General features: G+C 40.5%; 1 protein-coding gene across 2 annotated transcripts in view; it reads right to left on the bottom strand.

Moving 5' to 3' along the window:
- Window positions 1-19372, bottom strand: part of RAVER2 (ribonucleoprotein, PTB binding 2) — a 45279-nt gene that overhangs the window by 23710 nt on the left and 2197 nt on the right. For both annotated transcript variants that reach the window (XM_083448035.1, XM_083448034.1), the window contains exons 2-4: window positions 6979-7045; window positions 3194-3663; window positions 546-737 (exon numbers count right to left, since the gene is read on the bottom strand). In XM_083448035.1, the coding sequence (XP_083304161.1) occupies window positions 546-737; window positions 3194-3663; window positions 6979-7045 (729 nt within the window). The remainder of the gene's footprint in view (window positions 1-545; window positions 738-3193; window positions 3664-6978; window positions 7046-19372) is intronic.

Raw genomic sequence — 19372 nt, 5'->3', positions numbered from 1 at the left:
CTTAGCAAGAATGAGGAGCTGTGTGAGTTTCCATGGAGAAAACCACAACCACTTTACTCCTCCGCAACTTCTGTCGCTGCCATGCTACACAGAACTAAGTAATGATTTGGTTTAGTTCCACACACAAATCTGGGCTCCCGGGTTGTCTCACTCTCAACAAACCATGAGCCTTAACCAAGGTTTGTTCACGGCTTACTGCTCATCGTTCCTTTCTGGGAGACAAACTACGAGCACAAGTTCACACGTAATGCTAAGCCATAATTTTGGTAGCTAAGTAGCAAAGCAGCCATGATTTGCCCCCAGAGTAGTCACATGCTCGTTCATTCTTGCGAAGTCAAGAGTGGGTATCTGCATACTTGTTCGTTCTTGCTAAATCATGACTTGGGTCAGCACTATGTATGAACAAAGCCACTAATTGCCTACCATGCCCAAAGATACAACCATCATATAAATATATAATTCAGTTTTTTATGTCCAGTGTCCTAAATGCATTTGTCACATGTTTTTCCCTGGGGGGTGTGGTGTGGTGTGGTAGAGTCTCTTACCATGCGTTGTGCTGCTATAAGTGTAGCAAGAGTTCCACGGCCTGGAGCTCCCGGAGCACAATAAGAAACATGCACTCTCTTCTCTCTGAAAGTCAAGCCATCTGTGCCTTGCTGGACTTCCTCTGCCTGCTCTGCTGTCTCATACTCAACGACTGCAAAGCCATCAACCGAGCTATCTTCATCCTGAGCAAGCTGAAGGGACATTTCACAACACAATGAATGAAGTACATGCTCTCTATATCAGTTTCCAGACAGCACTATATCCTTCCACCTCAAGCACGAACCACCTGTGAAAAATACTAAGTAATGTGTTTCTAAGACCAGATTAACATTGCTGATCACTCCTCCCTCCAAGCTAAATTTAATACACAAATATTTTGCAGATGACAGCCACACAGAACCGTACTTGAATTACTGCTGCCCTGCCATCTAATCTCATGAAGAACTTGAGCTATGAAATAAATTTGACAGTTATTTTATGGAGCATTAAGGGACGGAATTAAACCGGGGATTATTTTGAAACCATGGGCACATTCCCCCCCCCCCTTGCATTTCTTTCCTATGGGTGAGGAATACTACTTTTTTTCCATGTACAGTTTTCCTGAAAAGTTTTGCATTTTAAATAATATGAAAAACTGCAGTGGCGACATCTGCGAAATTCAATGAAATTCTAGCTGGTGGTATATATTTAGTTTTGACACCTCAGTTATTGGCGGAGGTACAGGAAACCAACTGCTTTGCACACGTGCAAATGTTAGTTTTCTTGCTTCTTTGCAGGATTGCAGCAGTCTCCCAAAAACGCACCAGAAGCTGCCTTTTAAACAGCCATGTTACAAAAGCTGTTTGCGTTTCACTGGAGGTGAGAGTTATGCTGCACTAAAGGAGGAGGAGGAGGGGAAAGACCTTGATATGTGGCCAGAGGAAAGAATCTGGCACATGTACTCTTCTGGATCATCACCAACAACTTAAGACTTATTTCAGTAGCCTTTACTGTCACATAAGTATTCCCTAGGAAGATAGGGATGGCGTCAGTTTTATGTAATTATCCAATCAACTAGTGAAAAGCAGGGATTGTTTGTTGGATACAACATGCAACCAGTGTTACAAAGCTTAGTAATACAATTAACATATGTTACAATAAAAATAGTAAAATGAATAAAAACTAGCTGCATTTCTATAGATCTTGAAGGTTCCACATTGAACTAATTTACTTGTAGCCCATTTTCAAAACATCTAAAACGATTTTGTCTCACAGGAAATATAGAGCTCATCAGGGCTTATTTCATGCCAGCTGAAAGCTTCTGCCCTTTGATAAACATGCATCAGCTGTTTATTCTGTCTTATGGAATCACTCTGGAACAACATTAAAAACATAATAGGTATAATCAACCGGTGCAAACCCTATCAAAATGCATTGAAGGTTCATAATAAACCATGCCTATCAACCAAAAATATCCTAAAATATATCCTTAAGCCACAAAGGATGCTGTAAAAAAAACACACCAACCCAACATATTTATATACTTAGACAATAATATTGTGACAGGTCAAACAGATAGGAAGCAGTGTACATTCTTCCAAAACTACATGTAAACAAAACTGGAATAATGTTTGGGGAAAAATAACATCTGTGACTAAACAGCCCACAGCTGAAATAGTCTAAGACAAACGTATCTCCAACATATATTAAGAGAAGGGGCTAGTTTAAATTAGTTTAAAAGGAAGAGGTAAGGAAGAAAGAAAAATATTAAATATAAGGATGTTTCTCAGCACACTGGAAATAACTATGAACACATGGAGCAGCCTTGTGGCATCTAGACCAGTATACTGATCACCGTGGTCTCAAGCAGAAGCCCTTCTAAGTTCTGGCTTTCAATATATTTTTAACTGGAAATCCTGGAGCTTAAGCCTGGCACCTTCTCCATGCAAACATATACTCTACCCACTGAGCTATAGTCCCCTCTCCAATACTATAAACAAGCAGTATTAAATTGTCTGATCCCATTCACCCCCTTCAAAACAAAGATGATGTTCTTGCCCCTGTCTTTTCTAGTATCCAAAGAGATTGCCAACTGAAGTCTATTGAAGGGGAGGGGGGACTACAGAGAGTTTTCTGGAATCTTGAAGTCTAGCAGACTTCTTGCGGCACAAGCTTTCATGAATTAGAAACAACTTCATCAGATGTCTCAATTGCTTTCCTCAGTCGGTAGGTTATCTTTACCAATTTACAGTAAATGATTTCTAAATTCCAATCTGGGGTTCTAAAATATAACATTTTTATATATACTGAGGGAGCTTTATTCTGTTGTTTCCGACGCCCCTCCCCTGAAATACCAGAAACTCTAAGATTTATAAGTGAAAGTTTAAAATGTTTCCCAGAATTGCTTCCTCAAACAGAAATTCTGTAAATGCAAGGAAGTGGCCCAGATGGCCTTTTACATAATTTTCAGGTGACTAATGCAGGCCAGCCGTACCCAACCCTAATAAACCTTTATACTTCTATTGGAGCTGTTACAAGCGTACTATAATCATTCACCAGCTTGAACATATTAAGCTAAAAATCAAACAAAGGAAAGTCCATGTAAGGTGAGTAGTCAAACCACACAGCCCCCAAAGACAAGAGTTGTGGCTTTAAAAGTCCTACATACCTGATAAAACACAGGGTTATACTTTGACGAAAAAGTTTGCATCAGATCCTCTGCATCTGCGTAGTCTGTAGGGAGGTTTTCCACACAAAGGCACTTTGAATGTATGAGTTCTGGAGTTAACTGATTGACATCCATCCACTGAGCAAAAAGGGCATTCCCACCTACTTGTTTCCCTAGAAGGTCCAACCTAGCTTTAGCTGCAGAATCCTTCTTCATGTATTCCACAAAACCGTAGCCCTTCGAATACCCAGTGATTTCACTATAAATCAAAAAGTGTCTTTCAACATTGCCATAGGGCCGCACCAACTCTTCAAACTCTTGCAGTGTATAGGAGCGTGGTAAGTTGGTAATGCAGAGCAGGGCATCGGTTGGCTGAAGTTGCACTGAGATTTCTTTTCCTCGAAGGGAGTATTGGTGAAACAAGCGTATTGCGTTCTGAGCCTGCTCTCCATTCAGTAAAGTAACAAAAGCTGGAAAACAATAAAAGCAGCAACAGATATTTACATAGTCTACCACAATTCATCTTCAGCAACAATGTTGGCTTGTCGGATGAGCCTCAGAGCAAGGAAAGTACCGGCATTTATTACAAAGTTGTTGGTTGACTTTTGTGATGCCCCAAGATCACGATAAACATAAAACAATGGATAGTGTAAAATGTAAATCAGGCCCTATTGCTTTTTCTTCTTCTTCCTGAATTCTGAATCAAAGTAAGGGTTTGAGAATTCATGGTTACAGTTCTCTTCGCTCATAGAAAGTGGATGTTCCACTCTTACAAATGTAAGTCGTATCCACATTACAGTGGTACCTCGGGTTAAGTTATTAATTCGTTCCGGAGGTCCATACTTAACCTGAAACTGTTCTTAACCTGAAGCACCACTTTAGCTAATAGGGCTTCCTGCTGCCGCTGCGCCACCAGAGCACGATTTCTGTTCTCATCCTGAAGCAAAGTTCTTAACCTGAAGCACTATTTCTGGGTTAGCGGAGTCTGAAGTGTATGTAACCTGAAGCGTATGTAACCCGAGGTACCATTGTATATACTTAAAGCACACAACTTTCCCAAAGAATCCTGAGGTCTAGAGTTTGTTAAGAATGCTAAGAATTACAGCTCTGCGAAAGATAAACTAGTTCCCAGGATTCATTTTGGGGAAGCCATTTCCATTTCGCCGTAATCCCCTATTTAAAAATATGAGGCCTTTCCTAAGGGTTCCCCAACCCTCCGGACGAGGCTTTTTAGGGGACTCTTAGGGAGGAAGGTCCCCTTGCCACCACTCTAAAGATAGATAGTTTCCAGTTCTATCATAATATTGTTCATATACTAATCACAGTACAGTGGTACCTTGGGTTACATACGCTTCAGGTTACAGATTCCACTAACCCAGAAATATTACCTTGGGTTAAGAACTTTGCTTCACAATGAGAACAGAAAGCACGCGGCGGAAGTGGGAGACCCCATTAGCTAAAGTGGTACCTCAAGTTAAGAACAGTTTCAGGTAAAGAACGGACCTCCGAAACGAATTAAGTATGTAACCAGAGGTACCACTGTACAAGCAAGGCTTACTTAGAAAATATTCTTTGTCTTTACTATGTGAGGGCATACTTTAAATATTATTAGTAGTGTGGTCAACAGCTCAAAACAAACACAGCTGTATACTGTTGAATAAAAACCAAGTAACATGGGATGTACCTATTAATTCCATGTCCCCTCATCCCCCACCATGTGCTTTGTCAAAAATTGCCATGATGTGTCTGTGGGGGTGACTGTGCTGCCTCATGCGCTGTAACCTTTTAGAGTTATTGCTGACATATCATATTTCAATAGAGCCTTTTCCTGAAATTCAATTCCAGGAAGCTCTGGTTGCAAGATTATGGTTTAAAACAGAAAACATCTTTTATTCCAGATTGCCTATTAATCATCTGCTTCTACTGAACACCGAAGCTCAAGTAGAAGTGAAACTGAGTGGAAAGATGATACCACTGAGAATCAGGAATGCTAACATTTTCTTTCAAGCCTGAATAATCAGAGGTTACACTATCCTCAAGTCTAAAAGGTTTACTAAATAAATTATAAGCATAGTGGCACTTTTTTTTTTTTTAAAGCAGGTTTAACTGAATCGTAGCTGGGACCATCTTATACTAATTAAGCACATACATAGACAGATTAGAGTAAGTATTACTGTATCATTAAGGCTTTGGTCTAGATACCAGCTACGCAAAGCTTTCTTATAACTTGCAATATGTTTTGTAATTGAAGGGAAACAGCTGTTTCCTCATAAAACTTCTGTATTGCACAATTTGACCAATCAGGATGTGTGATACCACCACCCTTATATATTCTGTTATTCATCTATAAATATTTTATATATATATATATATATATATATATATATATATATATATATATAAAATACAATTCATGTTCTAGAAAATATGGTAGCAATCAGTAGTGAAACTGAAACGAAGTGTGATGCTTATAAACTACTAATTCCTATTTTGCTCAAAGGAATTATATTATGATGCCTACAAACTACAATACCATTAAGAAGTCTAACCACTGCATGGTGGGGGCAATTTACATTTTTGGGAGGTGACAGTAAGACCTTCCTATAAGCTGCCACCACCACTGCCCTGCCCCATTAGACTTAGGAGGCAAAGCTTCCACTGGTGACAATGGAAGCTTTCGATCTAAGCCGAATTGCCCCATGGGGACAGGAGGAGAGGCGTAAGAAAGGGAAGGAGAGAGCAAAAAGGGAGGGAGAGAAGAGAGGAGGAGGAGGAGGAGGAGGAGGAGGAAAGAGAGGTCTTTGTGTATACGTGAATAGATTAACGCAATGAGTGGCAGGGAGAGAGTTGACGGTGAATGGGTGATGACTGATGCAGTGCAAGCTTGTGTGGGAGAGAGAAAGAAGAGAAAAAGAGTTGGGCAGAGGGCCTTCTCGGTGGTAGCACCCGCCCTCCCATCGGATGTCAAGGAAATGGACAACTATCTGACTTTTAGAAGACATCTGAAGACAGCCCTGTTTAGGGAAGTTTTTAATGTTTGATGTTTTATTGTGCTTTTAATATTCTGTTGGGAACCGCCCAGAGTGGCTGGGGAAACCCAGCCAAATGGGCGGGGTACAAATAATAAATTCTTATTCTTATTGGGGGTGGCTCTGGCTTTACCCACTTTGGCTCTGGCCTCACTCACTGCTGGTGTTTAGTCCTTGAGTTAAACAGGAAGGAAGGAAGGAAGCCCTGCTTTTCGTACTAAATACATTGTGTTGTTGAACGTGAATCTAAGACCAATGAAAGACTTCTGATTAAACCAAAGGAAATTCAAGGCAGTTCTGATAAAATTGAAATAATTGAATCTGACAACATTTCCGTACTCCTTGCACACAAAGAGGTTCCAATGCACACGCTGAATTCCCATGCAAACAATGGGATAACAAACATGGGGAGTGTCAGTTTCAGAATCCTTCAAGGCTCATTCATATAGCATTAAACCACAGCTTTGCATTATGTGTGAACAAGGGCATTGAAGTCACAGTTTAACTAAATGTGTGTCTTATGGACTTAACTAGCTCTGTATGCAAAATCTTACAGTCCTAGCTCTCTGCCATGGGCGTTAACTTTTTGTGTGTGTATATATACACACACAAACACACACACACACACACACACACACACACAGATAAATACACACACACACACACACACACACACACCACTTGTTTTTAACTGGTTTTTTAAGCTGTAAGCAATGTGTGGAAGGTGATTAATAAATAATACTTCTTGGTTCTTACCTGTTCTTTTATTTTTGTCCACATAACAGTACTTCAATTCAAAGTCTTTTAATAAATTATGGATTTCCTGGGGAGGTGGTAAAAGAAAAAACAACACAATACATCAGAAGAAACTCAGTGCACTGAACATTTTTATTTTAACGTTAAGGTTTTCGAATTGTTCCAAATAAATAATTACTCCATAGACATACTGCTATACAAAACATTAATTGGGAATCAATATGAGTGAGCACTCACTCCAACCACAAGCTCTGTCCTTTGAAAAGTGGAATTCCTAGAGCAGTTACTTCTTGCTTAATGAAAAAAAGAACTATAAAAGGCTGGCATACTGAGTTGCCAGATAAGGATGATGTAGAACACTGCTAATAATGCAACTCAATGGTATTTATTCTGCATTGTACAGCAAAACTCCTTCTGTTTAAAATGAAATCTCTTACTGAGATAGATTGCCTTGTTCTTCACAGAAATGAAATATCAAAAATATAAATTTTTATCCAAACTTCAGTAGTCACATTTTATTGAAAGATACAGCATTAAACACCATGTCAATGAGTAGTTAGCAATATCTAAAGTCATAGGGGAAAGTCTGCATGCTCCCAACATTTTATTGTATACTTCTACAACACACCAAGACTAGATTCTGAAACTGTGCATCTTACCATTGCAAACAAGGTCACAGAGAAGTATAATTAGAGAACACAATTATTTTCAGCATTTCAATGAACTTACACAGTACTACTCTTATAATGCATTTTCCCTCCTCTATAATTAGGCAATTCTGTGCACATCCCTGAGGAATTCAACAGCTAGCACCTGTTTCACAGGTGCTAAATGCTTCTTATTTTTTCCCAAGGGGTGTTGCATCCTCTTCCTGTTGTGTACTGAAAAGGAACATGTGCCTCTCCTCTCTTGTCAATGACTTAGAAAGTGGGTTGGGGGTCAGTGGGAACTTTATAGACTCACGAGAGGGACAATAAACTCAGATATTTAGAGACAAGGCAATGTATATAGATACCATATTTGGGCTGGTAAAATCAAGATAGTTCCAGAAGGGACATGAGATTTTCCTCATTAAATAAGAATATGCTGAGCCTGTTGGCATAACAGGCTTATTCCATAGTTAATGGTTGACTGTGAATGCACACCATTCTGGGCTGTTTTGCTTTGCATAGGGGAAACTCACCACAACTCCTGGCTTAGTGCTATGCCTGAACCAGTATTTGCTCCCAATAAACCACAATCTGTAAACTAAGGTTTGTTTTACTATGGTATATGAACTGAGTCATTTTGTGGAGGGGTAATACAGAAAGTAAAGTTCACAGAAAGTTTACTTCAAGAAATGCAATTATGAGAAAATGCTAAGATGTCTGATAGGACATTACAAAACTGTTAATCTGAGCTTTAAAAGAAAAGGAAAATAGGTGATTATAGCCACAACAAACAGGGGCTGCAAAACCTCGTGCTTAAGGAAAGTACCGTATTTTTTGCTCCATAAGATGCACCTGACCATAAGACGCACCTAGTTTTTAGAGGAGGAAAACAAGGAAAAAATATTCTGAACAAAACAGTGTATGTATGATTTTTGTGGTTCATGCTGTGGCCACAGACATGTGATTTGACAGTGAGTTTGTGGTAGCCCAATGAAAAATCCTGAGAATCCATGTGGATCCATGCTTTGTAACCACGTTTTTGCGCCATTGCGGCCCCACGCAACAGCGGGTGCGTGATTTTTTTGGTGAGATACATAGATATTGATTATTATAAAAATAATTAGGTCTACTTTGGGGGTGTAAACAAGCACTATTATTTAATTTATGAGTCTCTTCTTACAAAACAATTTACAACTAAAACACTGGTTTGCATCCAGAGAAGTCATATAGCACAAGGACTTCATCCTGTGCATTGGAACTTCATCTCCCCCCCCCCCAATGCTTCACAGAGTTGTGTGGTGGGATGGAAGGCAGGACAGATTTGGGGGGGCTCACAGGAAAAGGAGAGAGGAAGTTCCCCAGCACAGGCAAAATTCCTTGTGCCAACTGGATACAACCATTATTAGTATTTGTTTTTTGTTTCGTTTGTTTTGGTGTGTGTTTTTTGCTACTTTTATTACAGCTTCCAAATAACAATCTATCCAAATCATAATCTAATGCTACTTTCATATTCATTGCCCATTTATGTTGCACTGTTCAGTTTATTTTGATTTCAGTTTATGGTTTTCTTCTGGTTTATCTAGTGTGCGAGGAGGGCCTGTATCAGAATTTCAACATGACTAGGAGTCGGACCTGCACACTGCAGAACATTGTTTTCAATTAATGTGCAACTGGCTATGTCTCTTCCTTTTAAAAAGAGCATTTGGTATGGCCTCCCAATCTAGGTCAGGACTGCTGTGCGGGAGGAGAGTTTAACCATTTCATGCTGGCCATTTGCTACCAGAAATCACCCCTGATGTGGCTATTTGCCCTTCAAATAGCACCTTTGGAACAATCATCAGTTTCGTATGGAGATTTTGATTAGGAAAACTATACAGGGGAGGCCTGTGCTACCCCCCCCCCCCAGTCTACCCGCAGATTTTTCTAAAGCAGGTATGGCTTACCTGTGATGCTCCAGATGTTGTTGGACTGTATGACCATGATTGATGGGAGATTAAGCACAACATCTGGAGGCCCCACAGGTTAGCCAGCCCTGTTCTAAAGAAAGACGTGGCAAATTTTACTTACTGGTTAAATTTTTATTCTATCTTTCCTCCCGAAACAACAAAACATAAAAGAACAACGCAAAAGCAATAAAATATCCTCACAGGTTAAAGAATTTCAAAGTTGCCAGGAACAGTATCTTTCAGCCACCAATGGCTGGTTGAACAGAAATGTTATTTAAATTCCACATGTTAATAATAATGTTAATTATGAGCAAGACAGATGTACCTCACCAGGGAGAGGAACTGTGACCAAGAAGGCCCTGTTGTTGCATTAAAAACAATGAGTACTTTTGGCCCTAATCAGACTGATTATGATATATTTACACACTCACTCTGCCTTGAGGGACTCCAACGAAACTGAATTTGTTACGACACATCCTTCTACTCTACAAAGTGCCCTAGATCACAACACACTCCCACCTTGCCAATCTGCTAATTCAATATACATAGCTTAGTGGGTAATAGGGGTTTGATCTGAATAGGATCAAGTGTATTCTTTTTAGTCAGATTGGATACTAGTCTCTTATTTCATCGGTTAACAGCTGTCAAATGCTGTGTTAATAAAACATGATGCTGCTCCTCAGGCTATCTACATACACTGATAGTATGTTATTGCTACTACTCAGCAATCCAATACATCTGCCTTATGGTGGGTTAAATGCAAAAGGGGGGGGGGGGGAATTGTGACCAGAATGGGGATTCTGACTGACATAGGGAGATGTGAGGAAGGTACATTTCTTTGGAGTCTTAAATCACCATCACTAAAGGGAAGGAATGGTCAGTACACGACCAACTTGTTGTGTGTAAATATATATTTGATGTTTACAACAGGTTGAAAGCATGCCTGAAACTCACACATGCATCTTCTGAAATTTGTCAGCACAAATCATTCCATTTGGAGTACCCATCAAATAAAAACAATCCCTAGCTGACACCTATAAAACAATATTTTTAAAAATGATTCACTCACTAAAATGATCGGCTAAGCCTGTCTCTATATATAGGAATTTGTTATGCATTCTGGCAAGTAGTACTGTACTTTAAACAATGGCCTAGCTAGCACGGCATGGCAAACCAAATTCACAGCTGCCTTGCTCTTCCTCAGTCCTGTTTTACTGCCACTCCATGCTGAGCTAGACCAGCATGTTGCCTGAACATGGGCTTATAATAGAATCAGAGCTGGAAGGGACCACGAGGGTCATCTAGTTCAACCCCCTGCTATGCAGAACTCTTTTGCCCAGTGTGGGGCTCAAACCTGCAACCCCAAGATTAAGAGTCTCTTGCTTTACTGACTGAACTATTATGCTCAACTTCTCTCCTCAACTAACCACAAGCTGCAGCCTAGAACAAACCTTGGCTTCTATTAATGGTTAGAAAGGGGAGAGCTTAAACCATGAGCCCAGGTTTGGGCAACATGCTAAGTAAAATGTGGCTTAGCTCAGTGCACCATGGAATTAATAGAAGTACCAGGAAGGAGCAAAGTGGCTTCTCTGCAGGGGGTTGTGTGATTCCCCAAATGCATAGTTTGGCTTACTGCATCATGCAAACCAGGCCAATATTCTGAAGAAGAGTTTGGATTTGATATCCCGCCTTTCACTCCCTTTAAGGAGTCTCAAAGCGGCTAACATTCTCCTTTCCCTTCCTCCCCCACAACAAACACTCTGTGAGGTGAGTGGGGCTGAGAGACTTCAGAGAAGTGTGACTAGCCCAAGGTCACCCAGCAGCTGCAGGTGGAGGAGTGGAGACGCGAACCTGGTTCCCCAGATTACGAGACTACCGCTCTTAACCACTACACCACACTGGCCAATATTCTACCACAGGAGTGGGGAGCCCCCAGTCCATGGATATAATTAGACCCGACAGGGGTTCTAGTTACCCATTAATCACACCCCCTTGACCCACACAACTAATATCACTCCCAATTGTGCATTAGCAAGGAATGCTGATTGGCAGTGAGCGCCAGCCTGCTGGCATCAGCTGCACTACTGGGTTCTGCATGGGAAACTTGGCAGTGCAACTAACCCCTGCCCAAAGTGGGGCATGGGGAATTCCAGCAGGCTTGAAGCTGCCACCTTTTCGCTGATAGGTGGCAACTCCAAGGTAGTTGACCAGCTGATCAGCAGCAGCAACTTCAGGCCTTGCTTAGCTTGGATTTTCTTTTGCAATACAGCTTGCCACTCTCCACAGGGAAGAATTGGCCAGCTGATTTCAGAGTGATGCCAGGTGGGCTGGGCAAAGTTAAGAACCCAGGACTCAGGCTTCTGGAAACCCAGTTCCCCATTCCTGCTGTACAACCTGACAATGTTAGCACACTTTTAAACAGGGCTGCTAGAGTCCGCCTTCTGACCTGTGCAGTGTTTCTTCGAGAACTCCAAATAAGAAAGAAGATTCAGGAATGCTATTTTCCAAAAGGAATGCATATTCTCACATATATCTTGGGAGCTAATTTAGTGTCTTGCGTGCAGTGCAACACTATTCAACAGTCACATTATTTATCATCCACATCTATCCCACTATTCTTTCAAGGAGTCTAGGAATCAATGACGCTACCTAATTTTTCACCCTCGTAGAAACCCTGTGATTAGGATGGTGAGGTAGGAAGTTCTCCAGGGTCACTCAATTAGCTCTGCAGCTAAGTGAGGATTTTATCCATGGTCACCCCAATTCACCCCAATTGGGGTGACCATGGATAAAATCTCTACCCACACTCTACCCACACTCTGATCTCAGTTCTCATCTCAAATAGTACCTTCTTATTCACTACTGACAGCTAGATCACCAACCCGCTACTACAAAGTACTTTCTGTTAAGTTAAGTTAATTTATAACCTTTGACTTTAAGAGAACTAAATCAGCTTAACTCCCAATACACCAGCTTAACTAGCGTGGGAAAAGGCATCGGTCTCTTTTAGCTTCTTGACAGCTAGCTGTGCCGCCCACATTATTACACAGAGAGAAAGTAAATAGCTATAATAAGACTTTCTTACTATCCCATGCTAGAATCCCATCTTTTTGTTTATTTCCTGCAAAGCTAAGCATAGCCTTTGGCCATTAGTTAGCATATGTACTTCATCAGTCTGCTAGTTAGACAGCATAAGAGGCACCAGCAAAATCATAGCAGCATCCTTTATGAAAAGGAACCAGAATTAGAAGACTGCTCACTACAATGCCAGCAGATAAATAAAAGCTTGCACTGGCTGACCATTTGCTATCAGGCCAGGTTCAAGGCCCTTAACAATTTGGGTCCAGGTTGCCAAAAGAAGTGACTAATCCCTTATACCCCTGCCCAACCACCGGGGTCTTCATGTGAGCCTCTGTTAGTGGTCCCCCATGGCTCAGATGCATGCCTTATATCCACCAGAAGCCGTATGTTCAGTGTTCTACAAAACTCTCTTCCTGTTGAGGTCAGAGAGGCCCCCTCCCTCTTAAACATCCAGCACCTACTGAAGACTTAAAAAAAAAAAAAATAGTGGGCATTTTTAACAACTGAAATTCTGATTTTATAGCTTTAACTAACTTTTATCTTCATTGCATTGAGTTACTTGTACACCACTTAGAGATTATTGTAGTTAAGTGGTACAGAATATACGTTTTTAAAATAAAATAAAATAAAATAAATAAATACTACAATGAACAGGTAGTTCTGAGGCAAATGACTTTAACTATGAAAAATGCAGCTTGTGACACTAAGCAGAGATGCGAAAGTGCGCATGAATGTTTTATCAACTAAGACATTTTATATTTTCTAACGTATCAAATAAAGTCCTCTTTTGAATGTTAACTCATAAAAATGCTAAATCATAGTCAGATTTCTAATGTACCAAGCAAGCAATGATACTTTCAAGAGCTTATGTGTTCTCACAATTTATTATTTCTAGGAAAAGGCAAATGCAGTCATGCTGAAGCAGTAGCAAAGATGAGTACTTGCTATTTTGCAGTCAGTTTGGGGGGGGGGGGAGCTTGCTTTTTCATTAAAGGGACTTTTCTAATTGCAGCTGATTTTAATAAATATATTCCAGAACCAAAAGCTATGCTTCCACAAGACTAAAGATTAACAGTTCCCCATTTTCAAATGCCAAGAAACAGAAGTATGTATCACTACAAAGCTACCAGAAAACATTTCCAAAACAAGTACAAATGATAAAATATGGCAATTTGGTTTCAAATGCATATATAAGGCATCATTCTCTCAACTAGTGAGTGTTGGTGGCTCAGTGCCTATCAGTGTGAAACACTCCCTGCGTCCAAATAAAGTATCAGTTTCTACATAAAGAAGAGAATGGTCTCCATGTATCTAGAGGTTTCCCTAGAACAGATAATCAGATGTCTGTAAAATTAAAAGTGTATATTTAAAAATAGACGGACAAGGATCTATGAGCTTCCAGGACTTACAGAATCTTGATGAAATCGAGTATAGAGAAACAATGTTGGAATAACTCAAGCCAGTCCATTGCAAGCCAGCAGAAAGGACTCCAGTCTAAGTGTCCTTTCCCACTGGCTATTCCAATAGTGATATATGAGTTTCACTTGATGTGGTCTGAGGATGTAGATAAGGCTATGGATCTTTGCACCACTTGGCTTACAAAGTCTAGCAGGATGGGCCAGGGAGGCTCCAAATGCCTCATTATAAGAGGGAACAGTTCTTCCCTACCTGAATGAATGGAGGTGAATCCAATTCTAAATAAACTTTCCCAGGACCAATAAAATATAAACAACTAAAGGCTGGTGCAGGGCGGTCCAACTTTTCATACCAAGTGGGCCGCAAAAGTACTTTGACATGGAACCTGCAGGCCGCACACTGCCTTGCTTCGCAGGGGCAGTGAGAGAAGCCAAAAGTTGGCGTTGGCGCGCACACACACAGTCCTTGTGCTGCTTTCCCAAAGCTGGCTAAGTGAAGTACTGTGCTTTAGGAAAGAGGCACAAGGCTCTAGTAAGGTCACAGAGCCCTCTCAACTCCTTCCCAAAGCTCGGGAAGCACTAACTAGGTTTTGTGATGGAGGCTGGAGGTCTCTAGGACCTTGCCAGAGCCCTCATGCCAGAGCCCCAAGCCCAGCGCTTCAATAACCCAGCTTCAGGAAGGCAGCATGAAGGCTGCAGAGGGTGTCAAATACTGCTGAGGGCCGCCAAAAGAGGTAGTGAGGGCTGCATGTGGCCTGGACCACCCTGGGCTAGTGGCAAATGCTCCCTCTCTGGGCAATGTCCTGGAGTGGCTGGTTGCTGAACTGATCCAGGTCATCCTGAAGAAACTGATTTTTTGTATAAATGTCAATAGCGGAGCAGACCTGGTTCTGGCACCAAGACCGCGTTGGTCACCCTTTTGGATGATCTGTGCCAGGAAAATGACAGGAGGAACACAACCCCATCAGGTCTACTGGCCCTCTTGGTGACTTTCAGTACCATCATGCTTTGTGGTGGTTCTGCTCTTATTTGGGTGTTTGGTACCAGGTAGTGGTGCTGGGGGGATTTTTCAGCTTCAAGGAGCTTGTCCTATGGGGTTTCACAGGAGCCAATTCTATTCCTTGTGCTGTTTAATATCTACATGAAACTGCTGAGAGGGACAATCTGTAGTTATGGAATGTGCTGTCACCAATATGCAGATGACACACAACTTTATTTGGCCTTTTCATCAGCTGTGATGGTGGCAGCAGGTGTTCTTGGCAGGTGCCCCAACACAGGAATGGACTGGATGAGAGCCAATATATTCAGGTGTAATCCAGACAAAATGGAGATGCTGGTGGGTCGTCTCTGAATCTTTATAACTGGGATTCAACCAGTTCTGGATGGGGTTGCACTTCCCCTGAAAGATGCAGCTCAAAGCTTGGGAGTACTGAAGCTTGGGAGTCACTGAAGGCACCTGTGGCCTCCATGGCACTGAATACAGTTCACCAGCTCTATCTTGGACGGATATAACCTGGCATCAGGGATCTACAATCTGATCTCCTCCTGTCTGTATTACTGTGCTTTTTGATGGTCTTCCCCTGAGCAAGGTCTGGAAACATCTGCCAGTGGAACATTAAGCAGTGGTGTTGCTTAACTGAGACCTGGCATCTTGAGCATATTTACACCAGTTTTTACTCACTTGTAGTGGCTGCCAGTGCATTTCTGAACCCAATTCAAAGGTTCTGCAAGCTCAACCTGTGTCCATTGTACAATATTTTTGGCACAATGTGGAGACATTTCTCCCCCCCCCCCCATGCTTTTCAGTGATTTTAGTAGTTTTATTTATCTTAACAGTTACCTGGTTTTAAGGGTTTAGAGTTTTATTATTCTTTGCTAAAAGTTTTTAATTGTTGCTTAGTGGATTTTTTTATGTTGGTGATGTGGTATGGAGAATCTTCTATGTATAAGTTTTGTAATACAGAGGGGGTTTGGCTGTTCCACGTTTTGGGGACGTAATTAGGTATTATATATTTTGGTATTTCTGAATCTGTGTTTTCATAAGTCACTTGGAAGGACCAGTGCAGATGACACAAAAATCCAGAAATGAATAATAAAAAATAATTGATGAAGACTGGCTATTGGGACAGTTAAACAAAGACAGAGGTCATGTGAAGCAGGAACAAATGTTTGTTATTAGCTTATAAAGAACGAAACCCCAAACACTACAAGCTGAATCTATAGTTCCCTAAAGGAAAACTACATTCAAGTACAGTCCAATCCTATGCCTCGTTACTTGAAGACCTACTGGCCTAAACAGGACCTATAACTGCAACCCATGTAGAAACATCCCACTCAGTAAGAGAAGTTTACATGTGAATGTCCTTCTGGATCAGAAACCATGTATGCAGATTAGATGCACCGTGGTACATATCCAGAGACAAATCTTTGAAATATCTACACGCATATGTCCAGTAACTGTCTTCAGCCATTACTTTCTCACAATACCTTGCTGGGCTTAACTATCTCGGGCTTCATCCGTTTACATTTCGTTCACATACATGGTTAAAAAAAATACAGTAAACAGCACTGAAGCACCATCTTTCACAAGAAACAGAAGGTTTAAGGAGAATAAAGTCTATTGCTTTTTAAATTATCATCTAAATTATTCTTGTTCTGAGGCTGCAATATTTCCAAAAGCAAAATATATTTAGACACCATGTGTTTACTCCTATCTACGTGTAATCCAATATTCCGATGGATATCCAAGAAAGCCTGGATAAAGAATGAGCTTAGAGAATACTCAGACAGCATGGCTAATGAAAATGAAAACATCTTGGCAGTGAAATCCTTTTTTGGTAACAATCCCTGCAATCCTATTGCAAGTTTCTATTACAAGGACTATTTGGACCACAAAGACATATGTCCTAAAATTACTTTTCAGCACAGCATAGCAGCTTGACTCCCTCTTATGGAAAAAACACTTGAACCTGTTTTCCTGTCAGAAAGTACATAATTTTAAAGAATATTTTAATCTATTTCAAGCAATTATTCTTACAGGACAAGCAGCAGCCTGAATACATATTTCCCATCCTCTATCTATGCTATGCGGCAAACTCGTTCAGACAGTGTAGTTCCTTATGTGGCCAAAACAGCACTGACCATGAACAAGAGAGAAGCATCAGCAGATTAGGGGAAGTACAGAAATGTTTTTAAAGTATATATATGGGGGACTGGGGAGACTCAGCAACCCACCAAGAATGCTCAATGAATATGGAAAACTGAGTACTAGAGACAGAAAAGTTGAAGATAATGGAACAGAAACTTCTGAAAGAAGCTCTAACTAGTTGGCTGGAACCTCAACAATGCAGTATTTTGTTGAAGGTCTCACTTATTTTTAAACCAATTAATAATCCCCAGAATGCTAATTGGAAAGCTGAAACGTAAAATGGCTTACAGTATGATTCTACGCATGTTTGCTTAAGCAGCAAGTCCCACTGAGTTCAATGAACCTTACTTCAAAGTAAGTTGCTGTGACATTTTTAAGGCCTTCCTTGTATCCATATATAATCAGCATTATGTGTAATATCCAACATTAACCATACTCAGATTTAAGTCAATTGATTTTTGGGTGGTCTTTTCAGGGAAAGAGTTTGTTAGATCTCACCCTGTAAGTTCCACTGAAACCACAAAAATATGTACTTCTATCTGAGGCTGAAGGCAGACCATAGACAAGTTGCAGAAGCAATTCTTTCCCATGGTGCACACATATACAGTGGTGCCTCGCAAGACGAAAAGAATCCGTTCCGGGAGTCTTTTCGTCTTGCGGTTTTTTCGTCTTGCGAAGCAAGCCCATTAGCGGATTAGCGCTATTGACATTTTAAGGGCTAAAAACGGCTTTTTAAGGGGGGGGGGATTAGCGGTTTTGCTGCTAAAATGCTTTTAGCAGCTTAGCGATTCAGAATAAGGGGTTTTGGAGCAAAAAAAAAATAATCAATTTTTTTTGTCATTTTTCGTCTTGCGAAGCACGCCCATAGGGAAATTCATCTTGCGAAGCGCCTCTGCAGACGGAAAACCCTTTCGTCTTGCGGGTTTTCCGTCTTGGGAGGCATTCGTCTTGCGGGGCACCACTGTATTTCTTTTGTCTCACTGTCACTCCTGGTAAAACAGATTTTGAAAGTTCTTTTAAGTAGGGTGATGGTGGAAAGTGTATGGGGTTTACAATTGGCACACCAGTGATCTTAAAATCGGAATTGTCTATTGATGTCCACATTGAGTTGAGCTTTTGTATTTTGAATGCCTCCGCATCCATGCATAGGGCAAAATAGGAACACAACAGGTTTCAAGGTTTTTTTTTTATCATATCCACTTCACAGCAAATGAAAGGAACTGGCACAGTCTCTGCAAGAACTGTAAGATCTTAATCTGGTTTGATTTATGGCCTCGTTCTTAGTGTTCACCTTTTCTGTATTTTAACTTATTGCAAGTTGATATGAGACTTATTTTTTAAAAGCAATGAATACATTTAATTAAAAAAATGGAACATTTTGCACTCTATTATAAAGATGCCAGACTTTGGAACTTTCTATGTGGTACTTGACAGAACAGAATATTATTGTCTTCTTTTTATCACTCATTTTCATTATCCACAGACTCATTCAGCGACATTTATTAGCTTGCTTATGATAGAATCTTTGCCTTTAACTTGCAAACGCCTTACTATTTTAACAGTAATGCATTTCATTAGAAGTGTGTCCCTACCACTAGTAAACATTTTATGGTTATCAATACAGTGATTTTCTGGGGACTAATAGCCTCTTTAAAACTCAATTCTGTATAACCTACCTCCACCCACTAAAGCAAAGCACACAGAGATTGTCACTGAACAAGGCAACTTGTTCAGTATTCAGGAACATAACAGGAGCTAGAAAGTCCTGGTTAATTTGCATGTTTTATTGCATGAGATTCACCACTTATAACTGGATATGAAATGGGTTTATTATACTTTTATTCCCAAACTGTAAATGTTAGAGGAACTTGAGTCAGCCTTTGCAAAAATCTCTTATCTTGAGTTGGAAATCTATGACGATTTAAAACAATAAAATTTAATCCCAGTTCTACTTCTTTATTGTTTTCCCAAACTTTCCCCAATTTTCAGATGCACCTGCGCAATCATGAAGACTACAAATCTGTTACTTAATGGAAAACAATAATTTCTAACAGTGCCCAAAAGGCTGAAAATGCTAACTCCAAAAACCTCCTATTGGCTATCCATGTCTCTATCTTCTCATTGAACAATCTTTGCAACAGAACATACCTATTC

The sequence above is a fragment of the Podarcis tiliguerta genome, assembly GCF_965153285.1.
Source record: "Podarcis tiliguerta genome assembly, chromosome: 6".
NCBI classification, from domain to species: Eukaryota; Metazoa; Chordata; class Lepidosauria; order Squamata; family Lacertidae; genus Podarcis; species Podarcis tiliguerta.
This window is presented reverse-complemented; position numbering and strand designations above follow the sequence as displayed.